Source organism: Polyodon spathula, chromosome 24 (assembly GCF_017654505.1).
Source record: "Polyodon spathula isolate WHYD16114869_AA chromosome 24, ASM1765450v1, whole genome shotgun sequence".
Classification (NCBI taxonomy): domain Eukaryota; kingdom Metazoa; phylum Chordata; class Actinopteri; order Acipenseriformes; family Polyodontidae; genus Polyodon; species Polyodon spathula.
In genome coordinates this window covers 10,517,450-10,535,304 of record NC_054557.1, presented here as the reverse complement: position 1 = coordinate 10,535,304, position 17,855 = coordinate 10,517,450, and the positions used below count along the sequence as shown (strand labels likewise).

At 34.2% G+C, this 17,855-nt stretch overlaps 2 protein-coding genes across 2 annotated transcripts; both read left to right on the top strand.

Annotated features, from left to right (window-relative positions):
• Positions 1-6,222: 6,222 nt before the first annotated feature.
• On the top strand, positions 6,223-10,673 carry LOC121299226 (pygopus homolog 1-like). Its single transcript, XM_041226877.1, has 3 exons — positions 6,223-6,598; positions 7,833-7,915; positions 8,255-10,673. Exons 1-3 carry the CDS (start codon positions 6,550-6,552, stop codon positions 9,386-9,388), a joined length of 1,266 nt encoding a protein of 421 aa, XP_041082811.1. The 5' UTR covers positions 6,223-6,549; the 3' UTR covers positions 9,389-10,673.
• Positions 10,674-12,514: 1,841 nt separating this feature from the next.
• On the top strand, positions 12,515-16,837 carry LOC121299227 (dynein assembly factor 4, axonemal-like). Its single transcript, XM_041226878.1, has 9 exons — positions 12,515-12,707; positions 12,881-13,028; positions 13,297-13,430; positions 13,629-13,863; positions 13,959-14,077; positions 14,410-14,519; positions 14,614-14,767; positions 14,900-15,005; positions 16,003-16,837. The coding sequence occupies exons 1-9, from the start codon at positions 12,585-12,587 to the stop codon at positions 16,110-16,112; spliced, it is 1,239 nt and encodes a 412-aa protein (XP_041082812.1). The 5' UTR covers positions 12,515-12,584; the 3' UTR covers positions 16,113-16,837.
• The last annotated feature ends 1,018 nt before the right edge of the window (positions 16,838-17,855 follow it).

The following is a 17,855-nucleotide window of genomic DNA, read 5'->3' as shown; positions in this document are numbered from 1 at the left end:
AGAAGCATATAGTGTACATATATACATTAAAGGAACACTGGTGTGTACAGTACATTTTAGGGATATCTCACCAGCTAACCTTACTTTTCAATTTAATACAAATCAGCATTTCAATTGCAATCATTCGATTTCTAGTGGAAAGACTTCTTTGCTAGGCCGAGTTGCATTTATTTTAAATGTTAAAAAACGCACATCTTAGTATTTCCTTGGCAGACACACTTTCTTGATTTACTTTGTTGTAGTATCTTTATAATATTTGTTACTAAATTCCGGTACTTTTTTTAAAAAATTGAATTGGTTTATTCTGGGAAAAAAAATGTCTAAGCTTTAGGAATCGTGTTAATTTTGGTTACAATATGGTAAATTTCCTTTACAATCTTTGTTTTATACTACCTCCTTCTAATTGTATTGTGGAGTGCTACTCTTCCTAAACTCAGGGAACAATGTGTATTACATTTTGAATTGCCTTGAATTTTTTTTGTTTGTTTTGTTTTTTATATATGTTTGGCAAACTGACAGGGTATCTTTTTGTAGAATTTATTATTGTAGGATATAGTTAATGGCAATCTAAAGGGATGCAGCCATTTCACTAGAATAACTTTGACGTGAACCTTAAACCAATTACCTTTCCCTGTCACTGACATAACTCTGGCTTTATTATTTTTATTACATTTTTTTTTGGGCTGAATGAATTATTTTCGATAGGGTAGCTACTAACAATGTATATCTGTGTACTGATGAATTCGGTAAACAATGTTTTTAAAGCTTTAAAACTACCTGTAATGTTAAGAGACTTTAGAATAATTAAATACCAAAAATGTATGTGAATCAAAATAGTAGTTCCAAATTGAGTTGTAAAAATGAACTCTTAACAAAAAAGTTGTGAAATATAAATAAGAATATTTGAGAACTCCAAGAGAAAACAGAACTCTCGTTTTCGTCTCCAAAGATCTATTTTTGTCGGCTTCATAGTTCTACCGAGTACTCCTTGTAGTTTTTGATTCTAAAAGTAATTTTATCCTTCTAGAATAGAATTGTTCTATTAGTTTAGCACTTGTCTTTCAGATGAGTCATATTTTCTAGAAGAAATTGTTTAATATGTAATGGTGGCAGATGCTGTTATCCAAAAGTAGTTTGCTTTTTTTTTTTTTTTTTTTTTTTTTTTTTTTTTTTAAAGCTCTTCCATGGAATATGACGAGTAATCATCTTGCTAGACCAAAGATCAAATAAACCATTATTCCTGTGGATCGGCGAAGACGCTGCTTTCAGTACAACGTGACCCCGTGGACATAAATATGACCTCATTATTTTCCAAATATGTTGGGACTGTAGATGCTTTTATAAATTGAGCAATAATACCTAACCAAGTAAAACTTTTGAAAATTAATTTCCTTTGAGATGTCTGTGGTGATAACAGAATGTATTGTAAGTGACAAATTATATACAGAATTCTATAAATATATATATTTCTCATTCTACTGTTTGACAGATTTCTAAGGTCTTCTAATAGCAAAAGGATATACTTTTGTATAGAAAGTTTCACAATCCAGTTACTTTTTTTTTTCTTTTTAAAAAAGCAAACAATACAAACCAAAGATTCCTTAATGTTCCCTTTGCATATTGGATTCAGATTTCTATAGTTGTGTAATTTTGCATGTCATTGTTTTTGTGTGATGTGTTTTTTTTTTTTTTTTTTTTTAATTTAAATGATTTATTTTTAATGCTGTAATGTGTCCTGAATATGGGGGGAAATATCCCAGAATGAGAATCGAGATGAAAGTTGGTATCTACTTTATATGAAATAATAATGTCTGAAACTTGACAGTAGTTTCAGAACCTATTGGTTTTTCAAGGGCTGGTTAAAGTAGAAATTGACAGTGAACCCCGGCATTCCAAGGGTGCCAAATATAGACTGCAAATGCTTACCACTGCTATCCAGTCACTTACCCGCCCAGGAAAGCACCAACTGTATCTCTTTCGATTTTTACACAGGCGGGAGGCTCCAGAAAGCAGTGCAAATTGTATATCTGTGAAGATATACAATGAGCAGTTATCTGGAATTCTGTGTTAAACTGTCTGAATTGCTATTGTATTTGGAAGTGTTTTGTGAATTTATTATATTATTAGTTGGCTAGTGTGATGTTATGCATATACACAACCAGCGTTTTATTGTAAACCACCTTGTTGTGAGATAGTAGTTGTGATACTTTTGTCCTGCCAGTTTCAGTTTGAACACTGTTTCACAGCTGCAGTACACAATGCTGGAATGAGGAAAATTCATTCAAGATGTTTTTCGGGTCTTTTTCTTGTAAGTTTAATTGTGCTTGCATCCAAGGCTCCCCTGTTTGTTATACAGCTGGTTCATTTCCCAGTATTTGTTAATCGTTTATAACTGCCTGCAACAGCGTCTTCCATTTTAAAACTGAACGTGGTAGTAAAAGCTTGTGGGGTCACAAGACTCCTCAAGCGTTTAAAACACTGTTTGGGTTTAATTACACTTGTGAAATGACACTTGTTTACATAGCAATGTATAGTCATGTCTGCAAACTGAGCAGTGTTTGTCATGTTCTTGTGAAGTCCACAGGTACATGAATAAGATTTGGTTGGGCATTCCCATTATCTCATGAATGGGGTCACCTGGATGTGATGTGGCCTATAAACATTGGATTCTCAGTTTTTAATGAATAGAACTATCCTCATTCCAGTTGAAGTCTGTAAAAAGAAAGTTGGCAGGTGATGTATTGTTGAATGCAGACATTACATACAGCCAGTGTTAAGCAGGGGAAGAGAGAGAATCCCGCTCCTTTGGGTTTGTTTTGAACAATAAAATATGTTACTTTTGTTAAGATGTGAATTAAAAAAGGGGGGTGAAGTGGATGGGCCAGTTTGGCATTAAGGTAATCTCAGGTGTTCTGGCTCCTCTTGACTTCAGCTGCCATGTTCAGGCTGTGTTGACTTCCTTTGCAATAGAAGGTGGAGCTGCATTATTTCATAATTCAATTTCACTCAGGGGATCAGCTCCGTCCTTCCCATTGCTGAGTAAAGATGCATGGCACATGTTGGATTTCAATGTACTTTTTTTGTAGAGTATTGATGTTTTTTTAAGCTTTTTTTTTTTATATACAAAAATGTTTACAGTCTAATCGCCTTCAGGTTGACTGTAATACTCCAAAGCTAAAGCCAAAAAATGTAATATTAAAATGCCAAAATGTTCTAAAACTGTTATTAAATGTCCAAATACGAATTATTTGCACAGTTTAAAATAATAATAATAATAATAAAGTTTATTAAACTGCACAGGTGTTTTTGTTATTAAGGGACAGTGTTGTAAATCTGGGATGCATGTGTTAATGTAATGGATTCTGACGTTTTTGTGAAAGCAGACCACCAACTGCATCGTGTCCAGTTGCTGATTTTAGAAAGCTTTGATTTATGTTAGTTTCATGCATGTAATGATTTTTTTGAAAAAGTAAACATTTTTCCCTTGCTTTCTTGAATGACGTCTTTGCACCATACAAAACTCGAGTCAATTTATGGAGTTTGTCTGCCTCTTGCTTGCTTGGGTTCCTGGTGTGCTAGTACAGTACACATCGGAGCCAATATTGTGAAGAAATCTGAAAAGTGTTATGTAGTAGGAGGTCCTTTGGCATTCTATTCCACTGAGCTAGAACATCATGAAATTACATCAGAAGATTTAAAATATTGTGTTTGTAGAATGCAAGTGCGCTATCTTTTTATAGCAATATTTGTCTAGATTGTAACCATTTTTGAGGATCACAGAAGACAATTAACATCAGATTAATTCCATTTAACAGATGCTTCCTGCATGCTGGTCAATAGCATTTATCCCGCAGTCACTGTATTCTGTCCAGAGAAAATGAAGTTGTGTGCCGACTCAATTTTAAAATGTGAATCTGATCCTCCTTGCCACACTGCTGTGTGTCTCGGGGGACTGGGATTTTACTCTGGCTTTATTTCTATGTTGCATTCTGCCCTTCTGAATATTACACATAGCCAACCATGTTGTGGGTGATTGGCAGAAGTACAAAACCAGTGTTCTTTAAAATGGTGAATATGGGAGGAGATATCATGTGATGGAGCTGCCTCTTCAGGGCACACAAATGGAATAGTGGATCAGCCGATCAGAGACTCTATTAAACTCTACTTGTTTACGTTTTTTTTCTCTCTCAAACAAAATGTTTTTAAATGTGATCACGTTAGCAAGTTACACACATTCCCAGGCAGCTTTATGTAGATTGCATTAATGTGTTGCCATGGTAACCTATGTGTAACAGAGTCAATAAATATCTTCAGGCCAAGGCTAATAGCATCAATTCTGTTGATCCAATTGTATTCAAATGAAAACGGCTTGGGAAATAAGGCACCTTACAGTAACTAATTTTCAAAATGTGCTTTTATTCAACACCTCAGATTAATTCTGGGGCTTCATTACAATGCTGTAAAGGAAATTGGATGGAAGTCTGTTTAAGAGGAATCTATTGTCAGCCTTTTCGCGTTAGTAATGATAGTGGTTAATTATTCCAATTCTTACTATGCTGGGACTTGAATGTTCCTTCTGTACTAGTTAAACAATGAGGCTATTTGTAAATTAACATTTTAAATATTTAAATTTTCACTTTTACCCTAATGTAAATGAGGTTGGTGAGCAGTACAGATGAATAATTAAATGAATAATTAAAAAATGATTATACAGCTATGGCCAAAAGTTTAGCATCTCCTAGAATTTTAGGATTGAGACAGAATTAAAAAAAAAAAAAAAAAAAACACATTAACAAAATTTAGACATTTCATTGTAATCAAAGAAACTACAAAATGAGATAGCAGAAGTCTGCCGGAAGCCATACATAGTAGAACAGTATTTCATGTTCGATTTCGAAGTGTCACATTTTTTAATTTGTCAGTTTTTTGTTAAGTATATGGAAAACTACAAAGCGGTATGTATTTCAATGTTAACGTGACATTATTCAACAAGTTTCATTCAACCTTATGAAGCAAAATGAGTTCATTCAGACTGATGCCAAACTTTTGGCCATAGTTGCTTATAAAGAGAACAGCATCACCTGGTGGCATTGTTTATAAATGCACTTGTCTCAAAAGTAAAGTTATGGACTGGTTAAATCCAAAAGAAGGGGAATATTTAACACACATCTTCTAATAGTGACATAGATTGTACATTCCAGGAAGTATTAGGACAGTCACAATGCTTGGCATAACACCTGAACAAAAATAGTTTAGATCTTTCTGTGAGCATTCAAGAAACAACTCAAGAAATCTCCTGATGTTATCACTGATTTACTGAAGTCGTTTTGTGGAGCTAACCAAATTAATTTCAAAAGACATATCACACTAGTGATTTGTATGTATCTTACCATTTTGCTGAAATGTGTAAAACAAATGACATGGGGCACTGGATCTTTAGAAGGGTGAACTAGAAGATTAGAAAAGGGTTTTGTTCTGATTAGCCTCAAGCTCTCCTGCATCCAGCTCAAGCCAAAGGCAGGCAAGCTCAAGATCATCAGCGTCATCATCAGGTTGCTGAGAAGGCCTTCTGTGATCAATAACTAGGAACCCCTGGCATCTGCAAGATTTCAAACCAGACGTTATGCCCACCTTACAATTTTTTAACACCACAGGTTTTGTTACAAATAACACTAATTAAACTGCCCATAATTTCACACACACTGATTCGATTTTATATTTATGTTCTTGTTTTAAGGGTTTTAATTTTTTCATACCAATTTTGTATGAGAGGAAAATAGATTAATGAATAAATGAACAGGGATAACATGTTTTTTCTGGCCAATGCCTGAAAACATATGTTTTAAAAATATCACATATAATCCAATATAGTGCATTTAATGCCAAGAGCTGCAAGACAGACTCATCTAAAAAGCACAATCATTTTAATTAAACTGCAAATTCCTCATAGGTGTAATATGCTCAGTGTCAGGAAGGCTGCCTGTTAAAAGGCCATAGCGTTTATTACTGTATAAATCACATTTCTCACCCTGGTTTAGAAGTTTCAGCTCCTAGTTAGAACCTTATAGGTCAGTAAATGAAAAAAACGCAACGTGTATTGGGAATCTGCCTTCCGTGTCTGAGTGCTCCAGTGTAATGACCGCTTCTTGCAATGTTTCATCCGCGGTTTGCACTGTCTGACAGCAACACCACATCAAACAGCATAGCGCAGACATCCTCACATGCTAATGTGGAGGGGGTTTCTTTATCGTGTCATTCACATTCAAATGTAATAAACCAACAGATAAATGGACATTAATCGCTTCGACTTTACACCCGGGAGAAACGATGTTTACAGTCACTCCAGCTTATCTCTGTTTTCAGCGCGTACAACTAAATCACGAAGTTGAACGAGTCCGCGCCTCCCAAAGTTTGCAAACCCTTGCAGCTTTCCTGCCCAGACTGATAGCTCAGCTCTGAGTATTGCGAAGGGAGAAGACGAGTGCATGTACCTTTAGCTATTGAAATTATTATATTATTTTGTTGCAGAGTCATGTATGTTTTCCTGTAATGTCAGCAGACCAGGATAAAGACACCGTCACTCTTAAAAGAAACAGAGGTAATGTGTTCTCTTTTATTTTGCTATTTTTGACGCTTGTCTGTAGAGGCATGATATGCTGCGTACAAGTCTCAACACTAATTATGACTGTGAAGGAGCTGGTCGGCCTACTTCTAGTAAGGCCTTTTAAGAATTGAATGGAACTCTCAGTATAGCCTGCGCTTACTGCTTTAGCATTTGAAAGAACGAACGCGTCCGCAGACACATTTACTTATAAATACCTTCAAAAGGACAATCGTTCTGACTCAACACTATGGTTTGTAAATTTTAAAAAAAGTATTCATCAACCAGCTGATATTTTATTTATAAAAGCAAGTACGTGCGTGCAGGACAAACAAGAAAGTTATGCTTTTCTTCAAGTACTTTGTAATTCTTATTCAATGAGGGTTTTCCAAACTGGCATTTGCAAACTGAATAAAATGTATTATTATTATTATTATTATTATTATTATTATTATTATTATTTACAGATAACGATTGTTCATTTGCAAAATGACCTTTTGGAAATGCTTAAACTTACCAAAACTGGTATTTCTACTATTGTGAAACTTTAAATATCGGCCAAAGTCAACATGTTGCCAGCAAAGCTGTACAATCTTTGCAAACATTACTGTGTAGAAAATTTGCAGTCATTTGTATAAACATAGCTATGTCTGTTCTAGAGCTCGCCAAAGGCAACATTAAATGTACAAAACAGCAAATAGTTCACGTTTTTAGTATCAAGAAGTAACAATACAATTAGACAAGTGGCGAGTTTGTGAACTGCCGATTGCATTGCAGACAAATGGATTAAGCTATTGATATTCCTGACCTGATTAAGATTTCCCCCAGGATTAGGGATTCCCCAATTTGTGTACAGTTCCAGTTTATATACTACCAAATTATGCCTAATTAATGAAGATTGAAATTGTGATTTTAACAACTTTATTTTCAATTCTACCACAGTTAAACTATGCATCTCTTGTGCACCATTTCTGAAAGACTAAATTAGGTCTTATTAATGTCACATAACCCAGTCAGAAATGTGTAAACAGAAATCTGTCATCCAGTCAACCACATCAACTTTTACTGGCCAAGAGTGGACATTATTTCTTATTTCTGTGATATACTCACATTTGAATTCTTATTTTTCATACAAAGCCACAACTTTGTTTAACATTTATTTTTATTTGATTTTTCCAAAGCTATTGAAGTTAACTGTTTAATTAGGGAAAATGTGAATTCAAATTTTCAGGTGGAGATGGTGGGTTGGATGGCTTAGGAGGACCAGGCATACTGGGAAGCCCTGATAAGAAAAAGCGCAAGTCAAGTACACAGGTAGCTTTCTTTCTGTTTTGCTGCTGTATAGGTTGTTTGATGGTTGTAATCCAATGAGATTGTAATCCAGTGAAGTGTTGTTTTGAAAGGCATTCCTAACTGCCACTATGCCCCCACCCCCCCCATTTTATCTTTCCACTGACTTCCATGGTTGTGACAATGCCTCTTTTTATTTTTGTAGGTGCCACATCCAGGAACACTTTGGTTAAACTATAAAATAAAAAGATAATATAAAACCAGACACCTAAATTGTGTGAATTCCTGCAGTTCCGTTCTTAAATTGTTATACTTTTGTAGGCATTTATGTATTCGTGTATTTATTTTTTTATTTATTTCTAGGTGTCTTCTTTTCCTCCTCTTTCTGAGTATGCTCCACCACCAAACCCCAGCGTTGATCACCTTGTAGCTGCCAACCCTTTTGATGACAGCTATAATCCTGTATCTTACAAACCTTTGCCTTCTGGAAATCTATATTTTGGCAATCCTAACTATTCTGGTTTTGGTGGGTACAACTCTCACAGAATGCCACCACACATGCAACCTAGAATGCCTTCTCTTTATGGAGGTCCTTACCCCATGCGAAACCAACCCCATCCGTTTCCACAGATTCAAGTGGGCATGGGTTTTAATCGCGCTCACGGCTTTAACTTTGGTCCTCATGATAATCCAAATTTCAGAAACCAACCAGTGTTTACTTATCATATGAACTCAAATATGAGCTTACCACCTCATCTGCCCTTTAGACCAGGCCCAGGAGAAAACTTCAACCAAATAATGCCACTACAGAATATGAACCAAAACACAAACTCAGACATGGGCTCCAACTTTGGGACAGAAAGCAGCACAAGTATGAATCCATTAATGGGCCCTAACATGGATGGCAACCATGGTTTTTTGCAGCCACAGAGTAATAACCACAATCAGGTAAATGCTGTCGCTCCAAAACAAGACAACAGTCGAGGCCCAAATAAAAACCTCAGTCAAAGCCCATATCAGAACTCTGCTTCTCATCAGCCTTCCCAGAGTCCAGAAGAAAGTGTAAACCAGGACCTTTCAAACCCGAAAGTTATCAATAAACGCGGTTCCCCCAATCAAGAAAGCAGTCATTCAGACACTCCTGAAAACATTAATGGCAGCCATGGTAACAATAGTGCTCAGAACACAGCCATTGAAGGTGTTGCAGCCGAGAGGAGCAGTAGTAAAACAGCAGTACACCCAATTCAGCCAAGCCAGTCTTCTTCAAATCCTATTTATCCTTGTGGAATTTGCATGAATGAAGTCAGTGACGACCAGGAGGCCATTTTGTGCGAGGCTTCTTGTCAGAAATGGTTTCACAGGGTTTGCACCGGCATGACAGAGACGGCCTACAACCTTCTAACGGCAGAAGCAGCAGCGGTGTGGGGCTGCGATACCTGCATGGAGAACAAGGAGGTCCAGTTCACAAAACCAAGGCAAACAAGCAGGAAACAGTGATGGATAAGAACAGTGGCTTTAAAATAAAATATAAAAAAAAAATATTTTTTCTTTCACAGTTTGTATTTTTTTTTTACTTTTAGTTTACTTCAGAAGCTAATGAATATCTCATAATAATATCTCATCAGTGTGCTTGTTTATTAGATTGACTGACTTTTTCAAGACTTCAAAAGTCTCAAATGATTAACAATGCTATAATCCTCCATTCAATCACACCCTAAAGTAGTTATTTATTGTATCCTCTTAATCATGGAGTAGAATGAAGCTCCAGCAATGTGATTGGACATGTGACAGAATGTTGCAAAAGTGTACAGTCTGTTGTTATTTTTCCTATTGGAGTGTATGCACCTTTTTTTATTTAAAGCAATGAATAATTGATTTTAATTGCGGTGATAAACAGAGTGTGCATGGCATTGTGTGTCTTAAAGCAAACAACAAATGATTCAAGAGAGTGATAATCGTGGCAGTGGATTTTGATTGTAAATGCAGGAAGAAGTAATATGAGTAAGGCAGTTTCATTTGGATGGTGTTCTTTTGACCTGCGTTTGTTAATAATACTGGGTAATAAAGATTACAGTTTTCTTGGTACTATGCTATTCTAGAATGTAAAGCTTGTGATGTTCCAAAATCTTTTTATTTCTTTTATTATTTGCTAATGAGATGTGCTTACTTAATTATGGCTCTAAACCGTGCTTTACACAGTAATTTTATCTCACTGTAATACATTTTACACTTGTGAACCGTCGTACATATACTTGTAACTATAATATTGTAACTTTTATATACATTTATGCATATTTCTACGTATTTACTACCTCAAAGTGCCTGACACAATTCAGATGTAATTTGCAAGATGACCTGTGTGTCTAAAGTCAATGACATCTGCCTAATGTTATTTTCTAAAATACTAAAAGCCCTCACAAATGCCCTTTTAGTCTTTATACAGAGGAAGATAGTATATGAAACTAGCTGACAATTGAATGCATAAAATGCCCTTGTCAATGATCTGGTGCTATAAAACACCTTAAACAAATGTATTTATGATGTTAAATTAAAGTTGCCATGTGTAATTTGTAATAAATATTTCAAATATACAAACTGTAAAGGGATTTATTAACTGCCAACATACTACCAATATATTTTAAGTTGTTTAGGGTTTTTTTTTTTTAGTTTGGCTTCCATTTATTGGTAGTCAGTGTAATTGCACCAGTGCAAGGGCGCTGGAACTAGGGGTGGCAGCACCCCCTTGGCTCTTCCATCATATACAGGGGTTAAAGTTTTGATCAATGGCTTTCAGCACCCCCACTTAAAAAATTGTTCCAGTGCCACTGCACCAGTATTGTATTATATTGTATTACAGCAGCACTACAGAATGCTTCATGTAATTGAATGCAACCAGAAAGGACAGGTTCTTATTAAAACAAACAAACAAACAAACATAATACTTGTTGGTGGGTAGTGCATACAAATTAGTTCCATATTGGTGACATTTGTATCTTTTAATAAAAATAAATAAATAAAATAAAATAAAATACATTTTTTTAGGCTGGAAAAAAATTCTAATGAATAGTAACTTTGTGTAATTCAAATTGAAAATATACTTTAAAAAAACATTGTTTAACTTTTCACCCTGGTGAACTGAATTACTATGTAATTAAAAGCAATGAAATGTTGTAAGTTGTGTTTTAAGCTACTGTATGAGACACTTGATATCTTGCATCTATTGTACACTACCCTATGTATGAGTAGGAAGCAGACTTGTAGTTGTATAATGGTAACTGTTACAGGATACTTACCTGAGATCATTTTACACAATGCCCTTAGCCAGCCCCAGTGTATAGCTGCAATATGGGGTACAGATTCCAAGTGGAACTGCATTTTTAAGTGGGTATTAAATAGTATTATAGAAATCAACAGATAATAGGGCAGGTATATGACAAGTATCATGATAATACAATTATACAGAATTAAGATTCTCAGTTCTTCTAGTAAATGTGATTAGTTTAATCAGATATGAATGGTGTAAGTAGATTGTGTTTGGTACTCCTTCAATGTTTTCGGTTTGTAGCTTTAGCTATGTAGGGGGTTAAGCATTGACAGAAATATCCTGTTGGAAAATCCCTTGGTAATAACTTAATTTGCAACTACATGTCTGCCAGTATCACATACCTTGGCCTGTCATTGAGAAATTCTGTTTTGTAAGTGTTTTGACAGGGATGTCATGTTTAATGCCCACTGATCATATTAGCAGAACTTACAATATCAAATATTTCAGTATTTCTGATTGATGTTTTTTTGTTTGTTTGTTTTTAGCAGTAGTGGGAAGAGTTAACAATAAAACCCAATGCTAATATGACTAAAGTTGTTTAAAGACTATTGTTTCTGTGTATTTTAAATAAAAAGCCCCCCCCCCCCCCCCCCCCCAAAAAAAAAAAATGTAATAAAGGTCCAAATCTAAATTTTGTTATTTTATTAATTTCTGTTCTATTTACAAATATGCTTATAATAATAATAATAATAATAATAATAATAATAATAATAATAATAATAATAATAATACAAAAAACAATCAGGGGGTTTCGTAATGTACATCATATTCCGTTTCTGACAACGATTGGTGCAATGATAGCCACTTACAATGACTTCTGAAATCTAAAATGTACACCCATAAGACCTCTGAATACCGGTAGTTCTTGTATTTATGGCTTGAAAAACATTAATGGCAGAATAAGAAAATGCAATATTCACGGCCACCAATGTATAGTCCTTATCGAAATATTAATAACGGTATTTCTGGCTTTTAAAAATGCAATATTTATTATATTTTAGAACAGCATGGTTCTCAGAAAGCCAATAAATGATATTACAGGAATTCTGTTGCACATTTTCAAAATAGTTATGCATGTATTAAGCCAGTTAGGGTTCCAGCAAACTAATCTGTGTTCTTTCCAGTTCCCAACATTCAATTTCAGTGCTGTGTTCAGGAAAATAATATTCTAATAACGGTACAAGAAGCTTGAACTACTGAAAAGTTTAATTTTGACGATTAATTCGCGGGCCCTTTGATATGTTTTCAAACTTTTAGTCAGGAAGTTGTAATAAGCACGTGCACGGAAGGATGACGTGTTGCCCTAGCAACAGGAAAAAGCGTTGATCTCTTTAAAAAAAAGAAAGTGGCCTGATTTATCAATAAATCATGCCTTTGATTGTAAAAGATTACTCGTGGACTCAGACGGAAGCTCTGGTGTACATAAATGTACCTTTAAAAGGGGTGACAGTTGGAAAAGTAGATATATTTTCCACAGACGAATATCTTAAGGTAAAAAGTTGACTAGTACGACTGTATTGTAAGGACAGTGTTAGCGGTGTTGTTATGTCTCATGCGTGTACTGTATTCTGGTTTTACTGAAACCATAACTATCGGTGACAAGCTGTGAAAACACCATCGTAGTCTCTGCCCGTTTGAATATAACTTGATATTTTTTTCCTTAGGTAAATTTCCCCCCATTCTTATTTGAAGTAATACTGTATGCGCCGATAGATGATAATAAAAGCGTTGCAAAGATTGGAAATGGAGTAGTTATCTTCACATTGTATAAAAAGGAGGAGTCAATATGGGAAAATCTTGCACTCATGAACGGTAACGTATATTTTGATTATATGTAAGCATAATGCCGGTACAGCTGGTAACTACATACTAAGTGTGCGTCTGCTGTCTGTTTATTTGTTTTTATACTGCTGCTTTATGTTAGTATTTGATAAGGTGCCATCATTTTTTATTATTTAATTGGCTAATTTCGTCATAAGTGGATATTAAGCTCTATTGATATATGGAGCATGTATACTCTGCTTTTAATATTTCTTGTAAACAATTTTAAATATATTAATAATCATTATTTTTCTACCAGTTGATAAGGAGACGTTGCAGGAGAAAAGAGAACATGCTGTCCTTAAGGCTCAGGAAAAGGCTGTCGCTGACGCAGAAGCAAAAGCAATCAAGAAAAGAGAAGATGAAAAATATGCATTGGAGACAATGATGAAGGTAAAAACACATTTTGTCAGCAAGTAGAATAATAAATGCTTAAGCAAATGTAGTTCCCAGAAAGATGTAAGTTTTGAAACATTTTAATAGGTTCTTAGGATTACTGGAACATCTTATCTCTTTAAAATTAAGAGGAGTCTCAGTTGGGGAGAAGATTTAATTTGCAAAGCTCAGTATATAATATGTTTTGGATTTTAGCTAGAAGATGAGGAGAGAAAAAGGATTGAAGAAAAGAAGGAGTGGGAGCGAAGGAGAGCTACAGAAGAGCTGGAGCTGTGGAAGGAGAAGCAGAGGAAGGAAGAGGAAGAGAAAAAAGCACAACAGAGGCGAGAAATACAAAAGCTTGAAAATGAGAAGAAAAAGAAAAATGAGACGAAGACACACTCAAAGTCTGTGCCAGAATGCCCTAGAAAGAGAACCATGACTAAGACAGGTAATTTATTGATATGTCAAGTTTAATACTGTACTGTAAACATAATTTATTATATGTTTTAATAAAAACAAATGTTTTTTGTTGATGTTAATCAGGCAAATCAGAAGAGATATCTTTGCCCGCTCCACGATCTGCTGGCAACATCAAAATCCAGTTTACGCCTCGTGTATTTCCCACAGCTCTGCGAGAGTCCCGTGTTGCTGAGGAAGAAGCGGTATGCATCTTGTAATGTTTTCCTACAGTTAATTGGCCCAGTAAGAAGAAAATGGCAGCCTTGTAAAAAATATTTTGAACATTTTAAAGCAAGTATGAAAGCAAAAGCATATGCTCTCTCAGGAATCAATATTAGCTATATTAGTTTCTTGATAGTTTTCAGCATTCAGATTATTTTATTGCTCTCAGAAATTTGCTTTTGACCTTGCACTTTCTTTGTCTGATTTTTTTTTTTCTCAGTCATGACAAAAAATATTACAATAGAATATTTTGTGGTCTTCTAGTTCTATATCTAACACATAGTAACTCAAACACATGTATTTATTTCTATAGTGGCTAAAAAAGCAGGCAGATGCAAGGCGAGCCGTGAACGTTGATGTGTCTGAGCTAAAGGATCTTAAGGAAGAAGAGAGGAATCCAGACTGGTTAAAGGAGAAGGGAAAGTAAGTAATCCCCAAAATTTGTCATCAGATTATGTATGCAGTATCTTTATAGATTGAAGAAAAAATAAACAATATTTTTTATTATGCTTTTTAGAAAATTGTTTGCCACACAGAATTACCTAGCTGCTGTCAATGCCTACAACCTAGCAATTCAGTTGAATCACAAACTCCCAATCTTGTACCTCAACCGTGCTGCCTGTCACCTCAAACTGAGAAATCTTCACAAAGCCATTGAAGACTCTTCCAAGGTCAGTTTTACCTTTTAATTGTAAAAATGAAAGAACAGCAGACTTAGAAAAACACAAACATAATAACACAATGTTACAGAAGTAGATACAGAATTCTAATGAATTTATTTTTCATTGGGACTTTTTCTGTAGGCACTTGACTTATTAACACCACCTGTTGCTGACAATGCTGATGCCAGAGCAAAAGCTCACATTAGACGAGGTACTGCATTTTGTGAATTGGAGTTATATGCTGAAGGTATGTATGTATTTAAACATGGTACTTTTTGCCAGTTTTATTCATCACTGACCTTTATGTCTAAGCAGCTTCGTTTCAAAACCTCTCCTGGATCAGTAGTATGTGTTAGTGTAACCAGAGCAAGTTCCAGTTTTCTGTCCCCAATGCACCAAGTAAGACTGTGTGTAAGCCAGTTTTTGGTCTGTGAAATATACTAAATCAGCAGTGATTAACAGTACATATTCTTTTAAATTGTGTTTTAGAAATCCAGTATTCTTAACCAGATCAATTTAGTTTTAATAGAAGAACTAGATCAATCCTTACAAATGGTTTTAAAACTGTGTGAAAGCATAACTTGACAAATGTTTAACTAATTTTTTACTATTATTAATGTAATTGTCTTAATCTGAAACCCATGCAATCTTTATTTAGCAGTGGTGTGTTACAAATTAGCATAATCTGATCGCGATTCAGAAATAAAATCTGTTGCTTATTTTAATTTAAATCTACTATGAAGCGACAATACATATATTGGCTTACAGTACAAATGTCTTTAATTTGCTTTGCATTTTTCAAATTATAGATCAATAAATGTCAAACAAAAGTTCAGTGCAGTGACCCGTACTGCTGAGAAGTACAATTTAAATTATATTTCCTTAAAATACATTTTGAACATAAAAAAAAACAAAAAAACAAGAAAAAACTAACAGCAATATCATCTGCTTTACTACAGTTCATGTCCTCGGCTTGGATAAACAGAAGAATGATAATTCCTTGTATACTGAATGTATATCAACTAGAAGGGTGTTTGCCTAACAGAGCAATGTGCATTCACTATACTCAGTTACTATAGTATTAATATCCATGTTTTGGGGGGTTTGGGGTATTGGTTTATTTTGCATTTGCATTTAGGTTGCACAAGGTTTAATTGAAACAAAAAAACACCCAATTAAGAAAACATATACAAGTAGTATGTGCTTATAGATGTACATGTTTTAAATGTTGTAAAATTTGACAGGTCTTCAAGATTACCAGGCAGCCCTGAAGATTGATCCCCTTAATGAAACAATACATGCAGATGCAGAAAAGATCAGAGAGATCATTCAAGGAACAGTGCCTGATTCTTAATGAAGAAATAGATTTATACAGTAAATTTTTTATAATAATTAGTTTTCAGACTGAAGGCTGCCCATTATAGCTGACATGAGTTTAATAATTAGTGTTAAAATACATTGTAATTTTTTTTTTTCATTTTTATGATTGACAAATCTACTAGTCGGATCAATAGTGAATGACATTTCTGCAATAAATAAATATTTTAAGGTGTCATTTTACTAGAAATGGAAATATTTCAACAGATAATTTAATTGTTCCCAGTCCTGGGTATGCCCCTATCTCATATTTATATGAGCTATTTCTGTATAGGACACTTAAACTATTTAATTAAATATAGTAGGGTAGACCTTTTGCTAAGTTACCCAAGGATTAAATCATTATAGTGACTACCAAACAACAAAAACAATTGTAACTGTTATTTAATAATAACGCTGCATAAAATGACAAACCAGCAGTTGTTTGTTTTATTATTTGGTAAGTTTTAAAAGTGCCAGAATTAAAAAGTATTAATGACTGAAAGACTTACTTTATTATTTTAGATCTAAATCCATAGGTGCCCTTTCTGATTATCATTTGAAACTTAAAGGGTTTAAATAATTCAAGCTTCCTTACATAAATTAAAGGTTTAACAATTGTGATTCATAATAAACAACACTGTATACATGTGAGATTGCTGAATGTTATGTTCCCATTAGGAATCATTATTAAACACATGTGATGAACCAATAAAGTCAATAAACTTGTGATCAATTGTTTTTTTTTTTAATATAGTAATTGTTTTTTGTTAGTTGATTTTAAAACATGTAAGGTTACATATTACAAAACAATTATTGTAACAATAATAACTGTTTTTACTGCATCTTAAACAACAGTCTTTGTGAGACAGCTCTGAAACATATGACATGCATGCTTTGGGATGTATTATTAAAACTGTAAATATTTAAAATCAGAAGCCCATAATTTAAACTCCTACTGTGTGTGTCACAGATAACCTTCATGAGATCTCATCACCACATTAATATAAAAAATGTGTCCTGCAAATATAAACTCTAAAAAATGATCACACTTTGTCATAATGAACCCACTTGAAATTGTTAAGAGAAAACACATACAATATATATTTATGATTTTTTTTTTATTGTTTCCAAAGAAAAGTATTTGCATAGAAATTGTAATGAAAAGTGTCATATTAACAATTACATATCAATTAAACCAGTTTTACAATCTACATATGAATCTTACATATATTAAGATCAGTTATTCACTGGTGTTAAGTTTCAGCAATAAAACATGTCTGTTACCATGCTGTAAAATATAGCAGCATAAATCATTTGAAGCCCAGTGTTAGTGTTTCAGAACATGAAACATTATTTTTTTTATTGATGTTCTCCTTTAAAGTAAAATACTGAATTAGAAAGATGTGAACAAAAGAAGCACAAGAGAAACTATGATATTACAGTTTAGAACAAATCAAAGAGTGTTATGCAGGTATGGATAGTCATAAACTCTGCTTTTGTCTACAACTGTATTCAAAGATTGATTGCGATACATCCCGCAGTTTCTAAGAGCCTCAGAAAATGTCTGTGACACTGGATAGTAAACACACGGAGCTGTTTCAAATGCTGGAGGCATATATCCATAATTACTTGATGTAGTTTTATAAAGTGGATTTTGTGGTCTAGCAAACCACCCAGAATCGTTTGGAAGCGTAGCAGGTTTTATCATACATGAAAACACAGGGTTACCAGGATTTGC

Bases quoted from the DNA above. Each gene is read 5' to 3' on its own strand.
- LOC121299226 (XM_041226877.1), top strand. From the start codon at position 6,550: ATGTCAGCAGACCAGGATAAAGACACCGTCACTCTTAAAAGAAACAGA. The intron at 6,599-7,832 runs GTAATGTGTTCT...TCAAATTTTCAG, and splicing joins CACTCTTAAAAGAAACAGAG to GTGGAGATGGTGGGTTGGAT. The intron at 7,916-8,254 runs GTAGCTTTCTTT...ATTTATTTCTAG, and splicing joins AGCGCAAGTCAAGTACACAG to GTGTCTTCTTTTCCTCCTCT.
- LOC121299227 (XM_041226878.1), top strand. From the start codon at position 12,585: ATGCCTTTGATTGTAAAAGATTACTCGTGGACTCAGACGGAAGCTCTG. The intron at 12,708-12,880 runs GTAAAAAGTTGA...TTTTTTCCTTAG, and splicing joins CCACAGACGAATATCTTAAG to GTAAATTTCCCCCCATTCTT. The intron at 13,431-13,628 runs GTAAAAACACAT...TTTGGATTTTAG, and splicing joins CATTGGAGACAATGATGAAG to CTAGAAGATGAGGAGAGAAA.